Source organism: Geotrypetes seraphini, chromosome 6 (genome assembly GCF_902459505.1).
Source record: "Geotrypetes seraphini chromosome 6, aGeoSer1.1, whole genome shotgun sequence".
Taxonomy (NCBI): Eukaryota; Metazoa; Chordata; class Amphibia; order Gymnophiona; family Dermophiidae; genus Geotrypetes; species Geotrypetes seraphini.
Window position 1 is genome coordinate 36,176,045 of NC_047089.1, and position 23,218 is coordinate 36,199,262.

The window sequence follows — 23,218 nt, forward strand, 5'->3', positions numbered from 1 at the left end:
AAATTCTACTGCATATTATTTAAAACCCTACACGGAGACAGCCCATCATACTTGAACAATCGCCTCATCCAAGCACCCACTACAAGACACAGAAAAACGCACTCCCCATTCATACCCCCCCCAATCAAGGAAGTAAAAAAGAACAAAACTACACGACGGCCTCCTAGCAACCCAAGCCGCAAGGCTAGACAACCAGATCTCCAACCTCTTGATGACCACCCCAGACTATAGGACGTTCAGAAAAGAAATAAAAACCACACTTTTCAAGAAATTCCTGAAGCAGCAATAACATCACGACCGTTTAGTAACTCTAAAACTGACATTTGATCTACCCATTACTGCACTAATAATAACAAAAGAACTTCCACTATGACCACCTATTAACTCTTTTACAAACCACCTCACCCTCAACAACCCGCTAAATGTTTATAAGATCTACAACTTACCTCTCTTGCTTATCATTGTAACTCTGTTTTTTTTAAATTAACCTTTTGTAATCCGCCTTGAACCGCAAGGTAATGGCGGAATAGAAATCCCTAATGTAATGTAATGTAATGTAATAAAGACCCGAATGGTCCATCCAGTCTGCCCAACCTGATTCAATTTAAATTTTTAATTTTTTTTCTTCTTAGCTATTTCTGGGCAAAAATCTAAAGCTCTACCCGGTAATGTGCTTGGGTTCCAAATGCCAAAATCTCCGTTAAAACCCTTTTTTTGTTGTTCTGTGGTACCTCACCTAAGAGACATGGAGGCCCATTTTCAAAGTACTTAAATATTCAAATTGCCATAGATTTCTATGGTATTTAGACACGCAAAAGGCCCAAATCTGTAAAAGTTGCCCGAAGTTAGGCAGTGGTAAGGCCCTACTGCCGCCTAACTTAATTGGTTTAATCAGCACAATAATTGGCTACACCCATTAAAAACGAATTTAAATGCAATTTAAAAAAACAGAGGCACCTAAGGGTGCTTCCAAAAAGGCTGCCGTTATTCTGCCTAAGGAGGTACCTTATGACGCCTAATGCCACTGCAGGCGTGGTTAACGCTGGAAGTGGCATTAGGCATCGTAAGGCATCTCCGTAGATGCAATTCTCCTAAAAGGTAGGTGCCGGAAATGTAGGCCTTTAAAACCCTGGCTTACATTTCTGGCGCCTACCTTGCGCATAACTGCTTTTCTCCAATGGCGCTGTTGCGTGATTGGCACTCAAATTGGCAGCCATTTTTTATGGCAGCTGCTTATAATGGCACCATTTAAAGAGTCCGGGTCAAAGTGCTTTGAACATGGACCTCATTCTAATATCCTGGACAAGTTGCTGTGGTCTGAGATTCACCGTACGCGATTAGCCATTTGACTTTCTTTAATTTTATGCAAATCTCTTTATTGCATTTAGCTGGTATTTGTTTAGAGAAGTTGTTGAACACTGTGGACTGGTGATTGGTTTCATTACAGATGATCCCAGGATAGCAGGTTCAGGGCAATTGCAATAGTACAGGAGAATTTGGATAATTAAATCTTCTCATCAATCATCTCCCAGCATTGGTTGGTCCTAGTCCCAGAACCCAAATCCCAGGACCTGGAGTGCTCAGCCAAAGGTATTTCCAGGAGCTTGAAGATGTCTTGGTCAGTGGAGGTGCCCCTGGTGAGTGGAGAGGACTCCAACTGCACATATTTAATAGCTCACTCACATTGGAGCTAGGGCCCAGCTTGGAGTTTAGCACCCAAGAAAAGGATCTGGGTATTATCGTAGACAATACGATGAAACTTTCTGCCCAATGTGCAGCGGCAACCAAAAAAGCAAACAGGAAGCTAGGAATTATTTAAAAAAGGGATGGTTAATAAGACTAAGAATGTTATAATGCCCCTGTATCGCTCCATGGTGCGACCTCATCTGGAGTGTTGCGTTCAATTCTGGTTTCCTTATCTCAAGAAAGGTATAGTGGTGCTAGAAAAGGTTCAAAGAACAGCGACCAAGATGATAAAGGAGATGGAACTCCTCTCATATGAGGAAAGACTAAAATGGTTAGGGCTTTTCAGCTTGCAAAAGAGATGTCTGAGGGGGAGATATGATTGAAGTCTACAAAATCCTGAGTGGAGTATAAAAGGTACAAGTGGATCGATTTTTCACTCCATCAAAAATTACAAAGACTAAGGGTCGCTCAATGAAGTTACAGGGAAATACTTTTAAAACCATTAGGAGGAAATTTTTTTTCACTCAGAGAATAGTTAAGCTCTGGAACGCATTGCCAGAGGTTGTAGTAAGAGCGGATAGTGTAGCTGGTTTTAAGAAAGGTTTGGGCAAGTTCCTGGAGGAAAAGTCCATAGTCTGTTATTAAGAAAGACATGGGGGAAGCCACTGCTTGCCCTGGATCAGTAGCATGGAACGTTGCTACTCCTTAGGTTTTGGCCAGGTACTAGTGACCTGGATTGGCCACCATGAGAACGAGCTACTGGGCATGATGGACCATTGGTCGGACCCAGTAAGGCTATTCTTATGTTCTAATGGTAAACAAAGAGTTCTGTCTACATCTCTTTAAATATCAGAAGCAAGTCTTCTAAACAGTGTCATAGTGTGGGGGGGGAGGGTACGGTGTGCCCCGGGTGCAGTCTTCCTAAGAGTATGGCGTCACCTTCCTCCTCTCTGCCCCCCCTTGCTCGCTCACCTGCTCCACTGCCCACTCCTCTACTTGCTGCATGTGCCCCTTGCCTTCCCCTGTACTTTGTGGCCACTCCTCTGACGTCACTTCCGGGACCCACGCCTGGGAAGTGACATCAAAGGGAGCTGTCACCGATGTGGGCAGCATGCTGCTTATGCCGGAGAAGTTTAAAAAGAAGGGGGAGCGGGGAAGATAATTGTTGTATGTGGGCGTTTCTTTGATTGTAACCTGCATTGAACTCTCGTTGATAATGTGGGCTAGAAGTAACCAGATTCAATTAAATACACTTTTTAACTAGGCTTCATGAATTAATAATTCTTTCCTCATATCTGAAGAGTACAGAGTAAAGGTTGATGTTATAATAAAAAGCAGGTGAATCATAGACTACTTTACAGTGGTAATATGAAGGGAAAAGGTGGAAGGATGGGATTTAATATCTTAGCATGCTAAATAAGTGGCTGACAGACATAGTAACATAGTAAATGACGGCAGATAAAGACCTGAACGGTCCATCCAGTCTGCCCATAAGTTATACCCATTAAAAAAAAAAGACATGAACTTGTCTCTCCTTTGATATTTCTGGGTCATAGACTGTTAAGTCCAGCTGGCATTGTCCTAAGTTCCAAATGCCAATGTCCAAATGGTCCTAGGTTCCAAATGTCCAAATGTCCTGGGCATTGTCCAGATGTCCTAGGCTTTGTCCTAGGTTCCAAATGGTCTGTTTGCCATCCAAGCTCACTCCAGCCTATCTAACCATCCCATTGTTTGCAGGATATCTACCGTAAAGTCTGGCCAGCAACATCCTCATGTTCCAACAGTAGAATTATTCTGATAATGAAGTCATTAAAAAAAAAGAAGAAGAGAGATGTGTTGATGATCCCACTACTGCTGAAGCATCTGCTGTTGGTTCCTCTCATCTATGGTGCTGTCTAGCCCCTTCTTCTCTGTGACTCTAACAGGAATACCAAAGAACAATCTGCTCTTCGGCGGTTCCCAGGCACTATTCCCTCTTCCCCCTCTCTCCATCATTCCTTGTTTAAATAGAAGCAAGAAAAAAAACTAGATGTTTGAATGGCAATCTTTGATAACATAAAAGGAAAACAAACACAAAAACATCCAGGCATTCCTCTTTTGCACAGCCACTGCCTTTAGCATCAGCAGGAAAACAGCCAGGTGGCCCAATTATCAGCATTTTCCCCTCCAAACAAGCTCTGGCTCTAGCAGCATCAGAGAAGCCACACACACACAAAAAAGGCATTCAGGGGTTTTAAAAAAACTGCTATCTTTTCCTCCTTTAAATCAACACTACTTTTAGCATCAATAGAAAACAGTGGGTGGTTTCAGTTATCAGCCCTATCCCTCTGAACAAGCATGGGATTTAGCAAACCCAGAAATTAAGGAGAAAAACGTTGTAAGATTTTAAATGCAAGAACCAGAAAGCTTTTATTTTATTGTGTTCATTGATTTTCTAAAACTTGATTATATTTCAGACTTTATTGCAAATGCAATCACCAAAATTGCAGTCAAAGCAAACTCAGTATGTGAAGTTTCTAATATAGGTGAGATTCAGGAGACATTTCAACGACCAAAACCCCTGGAACTCATCACTGCACAGGCAGATAAAATATCTTTGAAATTGGAGGTAAGGCTTTTGACCCTATTTTCAAAATTTCCATTGATATCTCTGGAAGAGCTCCTGAGGAACTATTGCAGGCAACCGAGGAAAAATTTCCAACCACAAGTTAGCAGCTGTAGTGTCATTCTCTAATATCTCCATTTTTAACTACAATTCCATATCCCATTAATCATCATAGCTTTCGTATTTTGCACAGAAGAAATCCTTAGTCCACTATTACCAGATGATGCTTTTAAATCCTTACCGGGGCATTTTCGATAGGACGTATTAGTCTGAGGTTGGACGTTTTGGGCAGCACGTCCACAAAACCAGGAGAAAAAACGTCCATTTTCAAATGCTGCCAGACTTCTAGCTTTTATTTTTGAAAATGACCTAGGTATAAGTTTTGGTCCTTAGGACATCTATTTTTTTTGGCCATTTTCAAAAATAAAAACATCCCTATGAAAAACACACAAAAGCAAGTTTTGTAGATGTACCCAACTACCTTGTCTGATCATGGCAGAGGAATCCCCATCAACTGAGCTGGTTTTGGAGATTCCTGCTGGCTCAGCTGATGAGGATTCTCCCTGCCAGGATCAATCAGGGCCTTAGGCTCCTCCCACTGCATCCCATTATGTATTGACAGGGAGAAGGCCCGTCTTTCTCAGCACACAGTCCTGTAGGCAGGAGGGAACAGGCTTCCTCCTGCCTATTTTGCAATGGAAGATATAGGGTTTTTGGGTGGGTGTTCCATGATGTCTGGGGGTGTTGGGTGTTGTGGGGAGGGGTGCATAAATGTTGAGGGATGTTGGGGGAGGAGTGTAGGGCTCCGTGGCTCAGCTGATCCTGGCAGGGAAAATCCACATCAGCTGAGTTGGCAAGAATCTCCGAAACCAGCTGGGCTGATGGGGATTCCTCTGCCGTGATCAGCTGAGGGCAAGCCCTCAATGTGCTATTTTTTTCCCCCATCTCTGGGTGGTGGTAGGGGGTCAGTGACCACTGGGGGAGTAAGGGGGGATCATGCCTTAATCCCTTCAGTGGTCATCTGGTCTGTTTGGGCAGCTTTGGGGCACCTAGACGCAGCTAAAACAGGTCTAACTACAGGCATCTAAGTTTCCTCTAGGAAATATTTGATTATCGCTGCAAAGTTTTCAAGGCCTACATTTCGGCCCCTACCTTTGACGTGAATTGTGCCTAACACCACTTCTGGCATTATCCTTGCCTACAGTGGTGTTAAGCATTGTAAAACACCTCCCTAGGCGCGATTCCGGTGCTGTTTACTGGCACCTACATTTTTTTAAACTGCTTTTAATTGGTTTTAAACAACGTTTTCAACTTAAATTAGGCGCCTAACTTAAGGCACCATTTATAGAATCCAGGCCATAGTGCCAGTAACATGAGCCAAGTATCCAGGCGCACAATGGAACAGAGAGTCAACAAAATGAGAGATTACAAGAGAGTAGCTAACCCTTCTCAACCTCAGTTTGACCTGCTGAAGTGGTGAGACGTTCCCATTGTTGTCAGACATCATTAGATGACTCCATGTAATTCCAGTTTCTTCAGCTGAATGTGAGAGACACGTCAGCACATTCAGTACTCAACATATAATTATGTCACAATACAGTAGCATGTATCTTGAAACTGTTGAGGCTATTTCGATCATGCTTGAGGGATGCAAAAATATGATCGTAATTTTAGAACAGTGACTGGCTCAGGCAGTCGTACAACATACTACTCGCACGTAGTAGTACTATGACCATTACAATTACGATGTGTATCTTTCTGCCATTTATGAATGAATGGAAATTGCACACAGTAATCATCAAAAATAAATAATAATAAAAAATAAAAATAGAACAAGACAAGAATGTCTACCGTTGCTTTCACAATTAGAACTAGTTTGGCAGTTAACAATGCAGTGCCAGTTAACAAGAGGCCTATATTTGTCAACTGTTCTGCTGACACTGTGTCTGGAGCTGAGAAAATGCACCGCAGGTCATGGGTCAAAGGTGTGATGAGTCATAGGGGTCATGGGTCACAAAAGATGACCCACTGTCAGCTCTGCAAAGAATTTGAGAGACAGCATGTCTTTTCTCCCCCATCCCCAACACTGCCAATGGTCTCCTTCTACTTCTTTAGACTTGCATAGCCCAGAGACCCCACCATTTTTGTCTCCTGTGGCATGTAATGGGGGAAAAATATTTTAAATTCCGTGAGGAATGGGAACAGTGCTACTCTCCATTCGGTTCAATCGGTTCCTCAGTTCAATTTCTGACTATGGCTCCTCTCAATATCAGAGCTGCCAAGAGTAGGGTTACCTGACGTCTGGATTTCCCTGCACATGTCCTTCTTTTGAGGACAAGTCCGGGGGTCCGGACAGCTTTTCAAAACCCAGCACTTTGTCCGGATTATGAAAAGCTTGGAACAAATCACTGTCGGGCAGGAAGGCATCTGCGCATGCGTGGATGCCCTCCTGCCCGACAAGAGCAGACAGTGGGGGGCAGGACTGGGGTTAGGGCGGGATGGGGCATAACGGGTTGGGTATGGGTGGAATTGGGCAAGCCTGGGAGTGGGTCTAGGGATCTGGATTTTCCAAACGAAAAATCTGGTAACCCTAGCCAAGAGAAAGAAAGTTTTAAAAGGGAAATTTTCAGTTCATGGTATTCTAGTTTCCCCTCAACCTCCTCCCCCTTTTCCCATCCTTCTATTGAAATACCTTATTGACCACAAAGTTGGAAGAAAAAAGAAGATACCAGCACGACCCAAAACTTACCCAGCCCAATTAGTGATATTATATTTCCCACCCATTCATTCTTGGGCTGATAGATTTCTGTGCTCGCGGTTCAAATCTAAAAGTTATCTTTTTGTTCCTTGTTCTTTTTTTTCTTGCTAGACTCACCCCTCATGCCACTTCCATCCTTTTCTTCACCCCTTAGTGCTTCTTCCCCGCACCTTGATCTTCTCTCTTCTCAGAACCCTTTTCTCAGCCGATCTCTCCTGTCAGCCCCTTCCTCTTTGAATCCTACACAGTTCCTCTCCCCAGTCCTCATCTCTGCTTCTCTTTCTTCTGCCCCTCATCCACTTCTCTTTGTATCACAGCCTAGGCCCCCTCCCCCAGCTTACATTCACTTCAGCTTTCCACTATGACATTACGAGTCAGAACATACTGAAAAGCCCATCTGTGCCTGTACTGGAGGAGTAGAATACAGTGGGTAATGTATGTTCCATACCAGATTAAAGAGCAGAGAAGGAGAAAGAGGTTGCATTATGCTGCAGCTAAGGTAGGGGGATGAACATGCTAGAAACATGAAAGTCTGAGAAGTGTGGCATTCCGGCAGCCTGTTTTGAGAGCTCAGAATATGAATGTTTTTCTTCACAAGACCTTGGGAATGTATTTGTGTGCAATTGCTTGCAAGTGTAAAATCATGAGAGATTCAGCAGGTTAAAGCAGCCTGAATTATCGCTGCTGTTCTTTAATTCAGTGTCAAGTGTTCTCACTGCTGGCCTCTACAAAGTGAGAAGCTAGCCAGCCAGTAGGAGAAAGCTGCCTGCATTTTGCAGTCGCACTATCTCGGAGGCCACTTGCTGAACCCTGGTGTTTCAATTCCTGCACCTTTCAGGAAGGTTCTGGCTTGATGCTAGAAAGTTCCAGCACAGGAAGGAGCTATATAGGACAGAAGAAGCTAGAAGCTGGGAGAAGTATAGGAGTGCCGTAGGAGCAGGACCGGATTTAGATGAAAAGAGGCCCTAGGCTATTCCACTTATGAGGCTCTTTCACCTCCCATTTTTAAGTTTGTAAATTACATGAGAGATAATAAAATACATCATTACTGTGATATATATCAATATGTTAAATGAAATATGTTGTTATTGGTACCAACCTTTATAAAAAATGTGACACGGATAATAAATTTTAAAAAGTCGAGAACACATATTTGGACATTTATTCTCAGCACCATATATAGTACTTGTAACAATAACTAATCAAACATAACACACAACATTGCCCCTTCCTATGTCCATAGTGCCCCCAGTGCATCCTTCCTCACCTCACCCCCCCCCCCACTGATGCCTGCCTGCCTCCCATCCCCCTTCCATTGAACACCCCCCCATGCCATCCTGCCTTCCTGCCTTCCATTAAACCCCCCACCCCCCCTCCGATGCCAGCCTGCCTGCCTCCCATCCCCCTTCCACTGAAACCCCCCACCCCACCCCCACCCCCGATGCCAGTCTGGGCCGCCCTGTTCTGACGGATCCACGTTTTGCCTCTCTCCCCGCGGGGCTGGGCTTTGCCCAGCTGTTTCCGGACTGACGTCTTTCCCTCCCCGATCCTCCTCCCAGGGTGAGAAAAAGAAAGGGAGAAGCCGAGTCAGCGCCCCGTTGTGGCCAGAGCCGGTTCCGATCCCGAAGCGTAGAATTTCTCCTTATTTTCGGTTCAGTGTTTTAGTGTTCACTTTTTTTAGAATAGTATAATTTTAATTTTGCTAACAATTTGAATGTAGGCCCCTCTTGATCTTGAGGTCCTAGGCTGAAGCCTAGTTAGCCTATAGGAAAATCCGGCCCTGCTTAGGAGAACTCCCATCTCCCTCTTCTGACCTTCATCCACTTGGAGATCCCTTCTACAATGCCTGCAGCAGCATCCTGAATGAGGAAGCATCCTGTTGTCCCCCCAGGAGTTGGCAACAAAGAGGCACTTGCCCCAACGCAAGGATTCACAGGGATTAGGGACAAAAACCACAACTAACACAGTTGCTGCCAGGAGAAAAGCAGCTTGAAAAGCAGCGTTATTATGGAACCCTTGAGAAAGCCTGAAAAAGGGCGAAACTGGTCCTGTCGGGCTATGAATTTGGCATATATTTAAGATAAGTTCATAAATTTCTTTGCTGGGTGAAAGATAAGTTATTAAGAATATTAAAGAAAGCGACCACCATTGGAATTAGTTTTTAACAAATAGGGAAGCATTAGAAGAGAAGTAATAAAGATTACAGTCAACAATTTTAGAGGGTTATATAAAGGTTGGGGGAGGTTTTGAGAATCAATGATGCAAAAGTGGAACTTTTAAGTCTTGGCTTAGAATTTTTATTTCATTTGCCCAAGCTGGTTTCTGAGATTCTCAACCACGCTTTCATAATTTTCTATGCTTCAATTTTGGGGATTTCGTTTCCCCTTGTGGATTTTTCAATTATTTTTTAAATCCCATACACCATCTTTTAAGATATTAGTGTGGAGCCAATATACCCCTGCAAAATCCTAAGAGAGGAAAAGGAGGTCATTCAAGGTCCAGGCACTCTATCATATATCTTTAGGGTAGAAGGGTTAACATCTTTTATTAAATAATACCATCGAATTCACAGAAACCATGTGTCTACTATCTTGTACCATCTGTAATAAGCACTGATAAATCTGTAAATCTGAACAGCAGGTGTGGATTGTGCATCTGTCGGATTCTCACCTATCCAGTCAGCCAGTCTGAATAATTAAGAGAAGTGAAATAATCAACTAATGTAACGAATGCTATTGCTGGAGGAGAGAAGAAAGACTGCATAATTGCAACTTGTTTGGCAAATTACCTTTATCCTATGCTTTCATCAGCTGAAGAACAAGTCCTGGCATAGAGCTTAAAGTCATCCATTGTAGAGCAAATCCACCTTTCATGATTTGGATTAGCCCCATAGACACAAAAAAAAAATTCTACTCATATAAATTGATTAATCAGCTGAAGAGCAGTAAGTTTGGTTCAGACATAAAGTAATGTATGTGGTGTGGAGTTTTGACTGTAAAGTCTATTGCTCAGCCTCCTAGGTAAAGTCCTATTCCCGTCTCTGGTCCCTCAAGAAAGAAATAAGAGAGTGTGCCCCTGTTCCCAGCATACTGGACTTACACTAACCAAATATATTAGATATTAAGCATATCAATCTTGTAGAATATTAATGTTGTTTGTTTACTCCTGCTGTCTTTAATGCTTGCAGACTACAAAGATATAGCATCTATAGTAGTTCAAATAACAAGCCAGATAATGTGTTTCTGGACATCTTTTTTTTTGGGGGGGGGATAGAGAATGTGCTAACATCATATATTTGCCTGCACTGAGCAATTTTCTGTTATGTCTTTATGATCTGCAAAATGGCAACAGTCAGATATTTCTTCTGGGCAGGATGAAGGTATAGGCCAAACTAGGCACAGGCCTTGGGCCTAAATGTTGAGGAAGGCCACACTGAATGTGCTAATTCATCAATTCCCAAGGCAATTTTTTGCTTTTGTATGTCAGCTGTTAACAGAAAGAATACCAGAGGTAGGCCAGAGTGACCACTTCTATGCACAAATCTCTAGTCAGCAGGAAGAGTTTGCAAGCAAAGATTCTTCTCTGCTACCTCGTCCTCTGCAGCTGAAACCACATGGGGTTCCATACGTGTGCAAGTCTCACCAGCCCCACCTGCAGAGGAAAGCGGTAGAGGAGGCAAAACCATTTCCCACGGAATCCCGCCAGGTGCTGAGGGAGTAGAATGATAATGGTAGTTATGCCAATGGGTTTTGGGAGTAAGGGTGGTGATGTGGTTATTCTGGGGGTTGAGAGGAGTGATATGTTTATGCCAGATGGTGAGGTAGAGGCTAACACATTTTTGTTGGTTTAAAATCTAATTGTTATATACATGGGGTAAGAGGGAACACACTTGTAGGCCTAATCCTGCCCTGCAGATGTTATTTTATATGTAGCCCCTGTGGCCTGCAGTGCTTCATCAGGCATGGACTACTCTGTGGGGAGACCCGGGGCATATATTTCATGTATGGCAGCATTATCATGGAATTACAGCAGTGCTTTTCAACTGTCTTCCTAGAGGCAGACCCAGTCAGTTGAGATTTTGGAGTTACCACACAGAATATGTTAGAAACATTTGTATAAAATCAGTCTCCAAAATAATCAAATATATCTCTCATACATATTCATTGTGCTAATCCTGAAAACATGACTGGTTAGGTGCGCCTCCAGGAGATGGTTGAGAAGTAGTGGATTGCAGGGTTCTGAGATGGAACCAGCTAAGGCTGAGAGGCTTTTGGCCTCTGGGATGATCAACTGCCAACTGGCTTCCATAAACTCACAATCCAGTCCAAGTTTTTAACTGAACCATTAAAGTTCAGAAGCTTCCTTCTGTCCCCCTACACCACCTTGGCTAAATCTCTTGATAAATACAGTTATTAAATAATTAAAATAAAGACCACATGTCCATCCATACTGTCTACTATGTCTTCCTCTCTCTTAGAGATCCTATGTACTTGTCACAAGCTTTCCACCATTAGGAGGCTGTTCCATGAATTCACCCCCCCTTTCCTCCAAAGTATACATATTGAGATCTTTAAGTCTGTCCCTATACACCTTATGGTGAAGACCACGCACCATTTTAGTAGCCTCCCTCTGGACCAATTCGATGTTGATTATATCTTTTTGTAGGTATAGTCTCCAGAATTGCACACAGTGCTCTAAGTGAAGCCTCACCAGCGTCTCATGCAAAGGATGGACATTAGAGAATGACATGGTGACAAAATTCATCACCGTTCCCGTCCGCATGGATAACCGCGGGAAACCATCTTCATGTCATTCTTTAAGGAAAGAGGGAAGAATCAGAGTATGAATGGCCACAACCACTGACCCTCAAGCTTTGCTTTGAAGAATGCTGGTGTAGAAGGTCTGAGTTTGAAACAGACACTACAGAATGACAGTCTCTGGTATCCAGAGCAGATATTGTGATATCATAATGCCTCATTCCACCAGTGCCTAAGAACCAATCACATCAGTGATGTCACAATAGCTTCATTATCCTTGGTTCACATAAGAATCAGAGTATGAATGGCCACAACCACTGATCCGCAAGCTTTGCTTTGAAGAATGCTGGTGTAGAAGGACCGAGGTTGAAATAGACACTAGAAAATGACATGGGATTATTTCCCGCGGTTATCCGCAGGGACGGGAACGGTGATGAATTTTGTCACCGTATCATTCTCTAATGGACATCCCTTTCCCTGTGCAAACAAACATTCTTCTACCTTTTGCTGCTGCACGCACATTCACACCCAAGTCCTACTCCTCTTTTGTGCACAAAAGTTCTTAAACCCCCCCCCCTAAACTTTAATCTATAAATACAGACAAACCTTTAGTAGTAGACGAAACTGTCTTTCAAAGTACTGGGGAAAAGGGGACAAATTCGATTTTGATTGTTGTGTTAAAAGAAGAAAGTGAGCTGTTAAAACCTGTGGACTGTTCTTTGTTGATCTGGACAGAGTGCTAGAAATGACATAACCTTTATGTTATGAATACTGAAATGTAATAATTCACATGGATAGCATGGGATGCAGATTGGCTGATCATATCTTTTGCACTGAGGTTGTAGCCTGCAGCACCAGAATCCTAGTACAAAAATACAACGTCAGTAATCAGGGTTTAAGCTACTAATTAAGCTAAGTCCAGTGTGAACACAATTACTTCTGGCTTGCATCGCATATTGGCTGTCTACAGTGTGTCTCTCCAGCTTGTTACAGATTTTATACAGCTTGAAGGTTTGGTGATTTCCTATTAAAATATGGTAATAGGCAGCACTAATTGTATTTACTTTCAAAGCATTACAGTACAAGGTCATCTCATAGGCAGTATGTGCTGAGCCTTGGAGGGAACTCAGATGTGTTGTTGACATAGTTTAATTATTAGTAATTAAGGTATAGATTGATGAGCGGAGATTCCGCATTCACATATTCTACTGCAAGGCGATATTCCACAGCTTTCAAAGACGCTTTCGTAGCCTTTTGAGGTGGCATTTCAGCATCATTAATTCCAGTGCCAGACACATTCTAGTTCTTACCTGGGGTTGTATGAAAGAATTTTAGGTGACAATTTTTATCAGCAAAGTACACAAAGGCTAATAGCTGATTTTCAGAGGTAAACAGCATGGACAGATTCCATGTAAACTCCTACAACTGTATTGTCTATGGATAGTGGAATGCAGGAAAGCCTCATGGGAGCAATGTTAAGAAATATATTTTCCACCTAGAGAAATGTTGATGGTTTAGCTGCTTAACTTTATTCCCGATATTCAGTGGCTCTCTCCATTTACAGGTAGATGTCTAGCGATGTCTGTTTGTTAGTGTCTATTTGGTTTGTTGGTGTACTTCGAATTTACTGTGGCTTTCAATTGATTAAGTTAATTGAAGAATTAGTTGTTTTATTGTATGAGTATTATATAATTTATCATGTTATAAATTAACCACTTCTGTAAACCATTTTGTCACTCATGTATTGGGGAGAGACAGGGGTTATTTTACTAATGTGCAGTAAGGCCTTTTGTTTTTTGCTCTTAAATGAAAGGTTAAACCCTAGTGGTAGAACCATGAGACAACCACTAGGGGTCATGGGTGCTAATATTTTTCCTGGAGACAGACGGGGTAGAAACAGAGGGTGTCTGTTCTCATCCGCTATCTCAAGACCAACAGAGTTCCCTCCAAGTAAACCTTGGGGATAGGTAGGGAGTCAAGATCAGCCTGAGAAGTACCAGTTTAAGACTTTGGGGCAGGGCTTCCTAAAAAGGGGTTTATGAGAGGAATAGATAAGGTTACCATATTTTAGTCTAGAAAACACTGGACACATGATCCCGCCCCATTCTACCCCAGCCCACCCCCACAAAGCCTCCTCTCTTCCCTGACGAGCTCTAGCTGCGCCTGGAGGACCTGGAGCATGGACGGATGTGTGTGACGTCATTCGCGCATGCTCAGAGGCCCTCCAGATGTGGCCGGAGCTTGTCGGGGCTTTCCAAAACCCGGACAAATGCCAGGTTTTGGAAAGTCCATCCGAGAGCCTGGACAGTCTTCTAGAAAGAGGGCATGTCCGGGTTTTCCCGGATGTCTGGTAACCCTAGGAATAGAGGGCATGGTCTGATGGGGGAAAATCAGATTCAGGAGGGGCTGCTTGTTCAAAGAGGGAAAATCATAAGGTCTGTTTGTTCGGAGGGAGAATTAGATCACAAGGGCTGTTTTTCTCCGTGGGGGAGAGGGCGAGGGGGATTCACCTCCGGGTGGGGAAGATTGCCTATTCAGCAGAAGGGAAGAAGAGACTGCTGATAAGGCTTGCCTATTCTGAGAGACTGCTTTTCAATGGCAGGCTCTGATACCAGGGCAGATACATGTGTAGGTTTGCAAAATGGCTGCTTTACACGTGTATGTGCTGCCACTAGGTTGCTATTTTGAACCTACATATACCTGTATATATGATGTCTCCCTAACCTACAAATGCATATCTGCCTTTCTAAAATGATGCCCAAAATCTACATGCTGACACTTCAACATGTAGTTTTTGAGGTAGACAAATTATTTAACATGGGGCGGTGCGTATCTATGGAAGGACAGGAAATAATGAACAAGGATGATGTTTTTTTCCACCTTATAAATAATTGAGCACAAGGAATAAAGAAAACGAAATAGACATACTAGATAAAATATTTTTCAAAGGCTAATCCCCACTAGCTATAGTTGGTCTCTTACTTCCAAGTGTTTATTCTACATCAGTGGTTCTTAAATCTATCCTGGGGACCCCCAGCCAATTGGGTTTTCAAGATGTCCTTAATGAAAAACCCGACTGGCTGGGGGTCCCCAGGACAGGTTTAAGAACCACTGTTCTACATGATCATGCAGGAAAGGTCTATAACCAGAATGATAAGAACATAAGATTTGCCGTTGCTGGGTCAGACCAGTGGTCCATCGTGCTCAGCAGTCCGCTCACGCGGCAGCCCTTAGGTCAAAGACCAGCGCCCTAACTGAGACTAGCCTTACCTGCGTACGTTCTGGTTCAGCAGGAACTTATCCAATCTTGTCTTGAATCCCTGAAGGGTGCTTTCCCCTATAAGAGCCTCCGGAAGAGCTCTCTGGGTAAAGAAGAACTTCCTTACGTTTGTACGGAATCTATTCCCTTCTAACTTTAGCGAATGCCCTCTCGTTCTCTTCACCTTGGAGAGGATGAACAATTTCTCTTTCACTACTAAGTTAATTCCCTTCAATATCTTGAATGTTTCGATCATGTCCCCTCTCAGTCTTCTCTTTTCAAGGGATTATTATTATTTTGTTGGAAAACATATGCATCTCTTATATTTGGTACGTGTGTGGCACAGTGGTTAGAGCTACAACCTCAGCACCCTGAGGCTCTGGGTTCAAATCCCATGCTACTCCTTGTGACCCTAAGCAAGTCACTTAATCCCCGCTTTGCCCCAGGTACATTAGATAGATTGTGAGCCTGCCAGGACAGATAGGGAAGAATGCTTGAGTACCTGAATGTAAACCACTTAGGCTATAAGTAGTATATAAATACTATAAATAAATAAATTAGTCTGCTCTGTTCTGATCTTGCAGCGATTGCTCTCGGGTTGCTGCTAAAATATATTTGCCAGAGCCAATCCACTCTCTGCTCTGATGTAATTTTCATGTGATATTTCAATTGAAGACAATACATTTTTTGATTGCTGCCTGATTGAAATAAGATGCTTTTATAAATATTAGTGTTTGGCTGCCCAAGTTGAAAGGACAAGAAAATGAAGATGCAGGGTCACAATCTGGCTCCAGATTTCCAGGACAGGATGATCCTGTGCCGGTTTTATTTCGGACAGGATGTGGCAGTTTTGATCTCCCTATTGCATTCAATAAGACAAGACTATGCATGCTGGGTTGTGGAGAGTGCAAAACTGAGTGGCATAGTCAGATCTGTCATTTTGGGTCCACAGTTAAAATGGATGGGCCTTCCAAAATTCCCCCCCCCCCTCGTTTGTCCTGCATTGCTTCCCCTGACATCCACCCTCAGATCCAGCATTTGCTCCCCTGTCCGTGGCCCAGCAACTCCCCCCTCTCAAAACTCACCAGGTCTACCTCAGCACTTTCACTGCTGGTGGCAGCAGATATACATCCACTACCAGTATTGGCCTTACAGGCTTCCCTCTGCTGTGTCCTGCCAGAGAAGAAACAGGAAGTGACATCAGTAGGGGCAGGATGTGGCAGAGAGGAACCTGCAAGGCCAATGCAGGCAGCAGATGTGCATTGATGCTGCTACTCCTGAAGATGCTGAGGTAGACTGGGTGAGTTGCTGGGCCATGGGTGGGGGGGGTGTCAAATGCTGGATTCAGGATAGGAGAGGGGAGAACGTGGTATCTGCAGCTGAACTTTTATGGTGGACCAGATAGGGTGTGCCAGTACCAAGAATGGGCATAGGTGGGCCTGTGCCCATAGCTATGCCACTGGTAAAATCAGGTCTAGATTTTAAATCTGGAGCCAATTGGCAAACCTATGAAGGTGACAAAACTGCAGTTACACCTAGTTAATTCTTCTATTTAGGATTCTGAAGGAGAAAATAATCTGAAGAGGCATTTAATTGTTTGAAGAGAATAATAAAAATGGAAAAGATTAATGACATTTACATATCTTTCCCCTCTCCTAGGTTACTCAATACTTCAAGCTATTATGGAAAAAGCTGGACAAAATGGCTGGCAGGTTAGCGCCATATGTGTGGAGAATTTCAATGACGCAAGTTACAGGCGGCTTTTAGAAGATTTGGACAGAAGACAAGAAAAGAAATTTGTAATAGACTGTGAAATTGAGAGATTGCAGAATATTTTAGAACAGGTACAGTAACTCCTGCTTTTATTTAACCTAGTTAATAATAATCAACACATGTTGAAATTCACAAGCACGGTTCCACATCCTTCTTTCCGTTTATCCGCTTGTAATTGCATTTGCAGAGCTGTTATTAAGTTAGTGCATTGGCCTCTGGGTCTTTTGCTGTCCATGTTCTACAAGATGGACATTATTAAAATTTTAGGACAGCAGAAGACACCTGCTAACCAATTGCAAATTTTATCCACGCATTAAAAACAGTTTGCAATATTTTCCTGTAAAAATAAAATGGAGATTTTGCTGAGAAATGTGTAGGACAAGGGATGGGAGAGCTGGCTAACGTTTATGGGCTAGAGCCCATTAACCCACCCTTTTACAAAACTGTAGTGTGATTTATAGCGCCAGCCGCAGCGGTAACAGATGAGCGTTGGAGCTATTACCATCGCTGCTGGCACTAAAAAAACCACACCGTGGTTTTGTAAAAAGGGAGAGGGGGTATATCTATTGTTTCTCAAAGAGAAAGGGCATATATTCTGTAAAACAGAAAAAGAAAACTATATAGATAATCCTTGGAAAGAAATGGTTTTTTTGTTGTTGTTTTTCTAATTCTTTATTAATTTTCAAGCTTTGACAGTGTATTACAATTAATATAACTTTAACAGCTTGCATAAAATGCACCATATTCCACACATTATTAAAGAAAACATCCATTTGTCCCCCCTTCTTCCAGTTATTAATATATTAAATCATATTATTTATTACAAAATTATATTTAAATATTTTTAAACTCTTCCAAATACTTTCCCCTCCCCTCCCCCCACCCTGGATGTGTAAGGAAATCTAAGAAATAAAAGATATATCTCTATTATTGTATGTTAACAAATGCAGTCAATGGTCTCCATATTTTATTAAATGTATTGCTAAGACCAGTGGCGTACCTAGCATGTGTGACACCCGGGGCCCATCATTTTTTGGCACACACACCCATCTGTACGAAAAACATGATTTTTAGTAACAAGCCACAAGTCACACATGAGTACCTAGGAAAAGGCAGCATCTTACATACTGCAGTGAGCAGTACGATAGCAATATACCCATTATAAAACTAAACAAGCCAGACTAGTACAGATCAATCCTAACAGAAAACCATGTCTTTCGAACACACAGAACACAGAAAACACCTTCGCCTAGTATGGAATGTCATCACAAACTAATCCCTCCCCCTTTTACAAAACTGTAGTGTGGATTTTAGCCCTTCCATCTACTGTTCACCCTCTATCTCGCCCCTTCCATTCACTGCCCTCTGTGCTCTTTCCATCCATCCAGTGTCCACCCTCTCTCTCTCTCTCTCTCTTCCATATGGTATCTTCCCTCTTTCTATGCTCCTTCCATAAACTATCTATCCCGTGCCCCTTCTCTCCTTTGTACATGATTGATTTCAACTCTGTCATCTCTCCATTTTTCTCTCTCTGTCACCACCCCCTCCCCTATGCTCTGGCATCTCTCTCTTCTCCTTTCTTTCATCCCTTCGCTGATTCCCGGCATCTCTCTCCTTTCCTTTTCTTCCATCTCTCTCTCCCCCTCCATGCTCTGACATCTCCTCCTTCCTTTCCCCCTTCCTTTTCCCTTGGTCTGGCATACCTTCCTCCTTCCCTCCATGCCCTGGCATCTCTTCTTCCCTCCAAGCCCTGGCATCTCCTTTCATTCCCTCCAGTTGGGTACAGCAACATTCTCCCCAATTTTCTCCCCCTCTGCTCCCTTTCCTCCTTCTGTCACCCAAGGCCTGGTGTCCTGAACTTCATCGGGCAGCAGCAGCATTCACAATTCACTGCTGTTGCCGGCTTCAGGCCTTCCTCTCTGTCGGGTCCTGTCTTCATGAAAACAGGAAGTAGGCAGGACCCGGCAGAGAGCAAAGCCTGAAGCTGGCAACAGCAGCGAATTGTAAACACTGCTGTTGCCTGAAGAAGGTAATGGCGCCAGGCCTTGGAGCACCCGAGGCAGACCGCTTCTCCCCCCTCCCAGCCGAACCCCTGCTGACCCTCCTATCTCTCCCTCCCCCAAGTGAACCCTTCCGACCCTCCCAGCGAGATGACCGAGCAGCAAACCTCCCTCCAGTAGCATCTGCAGCCGCAGCACGCTAAACAGGCTGCTTCGCGGCTTTCTCCTGCTGGTGAAGCGTCACTAATAACGTCATCAGTGACGCGGCAGAGGGACTCACTGGCAGGAGAAAGCCGCGAAACAGCCTGTTTAGCGTGCTGCTGCTGCCGACACTACTGGAGGGAGGTTTGCTGCTCAGTCATCTCTCTGGTCACCTTAAGTAAGGAGGGAGGGAGCGCGATAGGGACCGGGCCGGCTGTGCACCCCCCCTAAGGCTGCACCCGGGGCGGACCTCCCCCCCTCCCCTTCCCCCTTGGTACGCCACAGGCTAAGACCCAAGCATTCCACATATATTCTTTCATATTTATATGTATTACACACACTTGCCCACCAGAATGTGTAGTTAAGTCTGTCATAACATTTTCAGTTCCTTGTGATCATTTGGATGGCTATTCCTGTCCTTATCAATAAAAGACGGCTTTTGTATTTATCCAAAACAGGCATTACCTGTAACAACGTACCACAAATTATGGTTTTATAAGATAAAGGAATAGATGATTCAAGAATAATATTTATCTCTCCCCAAATTGACCTCCAGAAAGAAATGTTTTGCTAAACTGTAGCCTATTAACTTGAAGCGCTTTTCTTGTTGCTCAATATATCTTTTTAATACATGCACCATCTCTGCCTGACCTTAAAATCCAGTCACTAGGTGACAGAATGCAGTGACTGAATGCCACCTAGTGGCATCAAAATTAGTGCCACATTCTCTGGGCTTAAACTATAGAAGCGCTAAAGATCCGTGTTTAGGATGAGCTGAGGTTTAGAAGAAAGCATGTCTTCCTGCTGTGGATGCGTATTTTCAAAGGTGTGCTGAACCGCCATCTCCACCCTATAGGCAAGGCACCCTAGGCAACCCCTGTGAATTTGATGATGAGTGATCACGACACAAAAACCCTCTAAACATGCAAGAATGGTCCTTAAATTATATTCTATTGTGTACGGGTTTTGTTCCTAAATATATGATACCACTCATTTGTTTGTCAGCTAGAAATACTAATCCTGATTCGACGTGATTTCTAATGCTTCATTATTCTAACCCTAGAAAAAGGTAAAGGGGATGGGACTTGATATACAGCTTTTTCTGTGTGGTTTGTACAATCAAAGCAGTGGCGTAGAACCAGTGGCATGGAACCAGTAGCATAGTAAGGGTAGGAGGCGCCCGTTTTAGTGGAACCCCTTCCCCTGTGCACCCCTGCCCTCCCCCTCCCCGTACCTCTAAATCTTTATCAGTGTGAGTGGCTTCTCCAGCATGCTCCTCACGTCAGTGTTAGATTTCCCTCTTACGTCACTTCCTGTCCCCATAACCTGGAAGTGATTCAGAGGAAAATCAGGCTGACACAAGCAACAGGCAGAAATTACTCGCGCTAGTGAAGATCTACAGAGGTACAGAGTGGTGGGGCAGGGCAGAGAGGTGCAGCCATCTCCAATGACATGGCGCCCGTGGCGGTCCATACCCCCTGCCCCCCTCCTTACTACGCCACTGTTAAGTGATTTGCCCAGAGTCACAAGGAGTTGCAGTGAGAACTGAACTCGCCACCTCAGGGTGCTGAGGCAGCTGCTTTAATCACTAGGCCACTCCTCCACTCCACTTGATAGATTTGTGTGGCATATTAATGTCATGTGATGTAATGGGTGATTGTCAGGATCTGTTTTGCTTTGTCTTCCAATGCCCTTTGCTGTCCCCAAGAGGTTCCTGCCCTAGGTAACTGCCTAGTCATGTCTAATGGTTGAACTAGCCCTGTAAACTACAAGAGTATTGCAGGGATCCAATATTCGATGTGATTTTACAGATCTCACACTTTCTCGGTACACCGTCAATAGCGCGCAGGACAATTGTGCCCCGAAAAGTGCACGCATTAAGGGAGCAGGGTTTCCAGGGCAAAATTGTAAGTGTAGTGGGGGGGGTTGTGGCAATCTTCAAATTGAGGCCACGTCAGCATCCCCCAAATGAGAGTGCAGTTGTATTGGGTGGGGTTCCACCCACACACACCCCTCAACGGGGTTCCCCGACATACCCCCTCAGAACGGAAGAGCCGGGCTTCGGAAGGAGAGCATGACTTTTTATGTGTAGTGGGGGGTTCCCCCCTCACACCCCTCAACGGAAGCGTGAGGAGTTATATGTGTAGTGGGTGGGTTTCCCCTCCCCCACCCCCCTCCCCCTCTCAGAGCGCAATCGGGAAGGTCTGAGAGCGGTCAGAGTGGCAGCGCGCGTTTCTCCTGCGTGCAAATGTCGGGGCTTGATTGTCAACGCGCCAATGTCCGGCGCGCATTTGACGGATCACCCACTTTCTCAGATCAGTGAGACTATTTTCTATATGTTTTAAGCAAAAAGAATAAATTAATGCATACGGAGCATGTTTGTGGGGGGGGGGGTTCCTCCCCTGTGGAATACATAACCATGTCCCCTGCTTTAAGTTTCAACAATAGCGGTCATCTAAAATTACTCGGTTGAAAGATTGGGCAGTAGACATCATTCACAAGTGACATGTATCTTTTTTTCATAGTTTATTTGTAATGGTGACAAAATGAAAAGACCTGGTGCAGAGTTGCATTGAAGCATCTGTTTTATTTCATTTATTTATTTTTTCTTATAGTTTTGCATTTCCAGCTCATGCACAAGGAACAGCAGAGAATGAAAGAGAAATTCAGCTTAGACACAGGTGGTAAATGTTCAAAGTGGTGTGCTAGAGTTTGATGCAAATAAAATCCCATTATTTGTTAATGGGATTCATTTGCAGAGCTATTCGCCCACTGTGCCAATGATTTACTCCTGGATGAAAGCCCCTATCTCAGAGAATAATGCAAAGTCAACAGACGCATTGAGCATATGGCCATCCAAGGAGGAAATGCCCTCCTTACACAAGAAAGCAATAAAGTTCTTTCCCTTTTGTAGGGAAATTCAGACAATAGGGGGAGGATTCTCAAAACACACCATGCCTTTAATGATGGTTGCTAAACCAGCACCATTATAAGAACGGCTTACTGTGGTCTTTTCCGAGCTTCCTGGCAAATAGGATGCTAGGAATTATTCAAAAAAGGGATGGTTAACAAGACTAAGAATGTTTTAATGCATTTGTATCGCTCATCTGTAGTATTGCGTTCAATTCTGGTTTCCTTATCTTAAGAACGATATAGTGGCGCTAGAAAAGGTTCAAAGAAGAGCGACCAAGATGATAAAAGGGATGGAACTCCTCTCATATGAGGAAAGACTAAAACGGTTAGGGCTCATCAGCTTGGAAAAGAGACGGCTGAGGAGAGATATGATTGAAGTCTACAAGTGGATCGATTTTTCACTCCGTCAAAAATTACAAAGATTAGGGGACACTCAATGAAGTTACGGGGAAATACTTTTAAAACCAATAGGAGAAATGTTTTTTCACTCAGAGAATAGTTAAGCTCTGGAACGCATTGCCAGAGGATATGGTAAGAGCAGATGGCGTAGCTGGTTTTAAGAAAGGTTTGGACAAGTTCCTGGAGGAAAAGTTCATAGTCTGTTTTTGAGAAAGACACGGGGGAAGCCACTGCTTGCCCTGGATCGGTAGCATGAAATATTGCTACACCTTGGGTTTTGGCCAGGGACTAGTGATCTGGATTGGCCACTGTGAGAACTGGCTACTGGGCTTGATGGACCATTGGTCTGACCCAGAAAGGCTATTCTTATGTTCTAATATTTAAAGGTAATCAATTTATCCAAACGGCACTCAATTTTTATATATAAATGTTCTTGTGAGGATCACCATTCAAACTCTCACCAACATATATATCAAGCTCAATATATACCTCAAACTCCTCACCTCTAATGTATAATCCCTAGCTCCTCAGAAGTACCACCAGGGCTCAAAAGCTTTCACAGCCCTAGGCTTTAAGTACTACTTCCTCACTGGAGCCGTTATCAATTTTTACTCATAAACTTTATTTTAAAATTTTTATTTAACAACCCTTCTAGCATATTTCAAGGGTACTTAACTTTTAATTGTGGTCTTCTTTTGAGGGAAATAGGAGCTTTAGCTTTAGTACTGATTGCAGGGGTAGGGCTAGAGCAGGAGTAGGCAATTCCGGTCCTCGAGAGCCGGAGCCAGGTCAGGTTTTCAGGATATCCACAATGAATATGTATGAGATGGATTTGCATGCACTGCCTCATTGACATGCAAATCTATC

At 43.5% G+C, this 23,218-nt stretch overlaps 1 protein-coding gene across 5 annotated transcripts in view; it reads left to right on the top strand.

The window, feature by feature from the left end:
- GRIA4 (glutamate ionotropic receptor AMPA type subunit 4) overlaps positions 1-23,218 on the top strand; it is a 402,801-nt gene that overhangs the window by 203,839 nt on the left and 175,744 nt on the right. For all 5 annotated transcript variants that reach the window (XM_033949867.1, XM_033949862.1, XM_033949863.1 and 2 more), the window contains exon 4: positions 16,725-16,909. In XM_033949867.1, the coding sequence (XP_033805758.1) occupies positions 16,725-16,909 (185 nt within the window). The remainder of the gene's footprint in view (positions 1-16,724; positions 16,910-23,218) is intronic.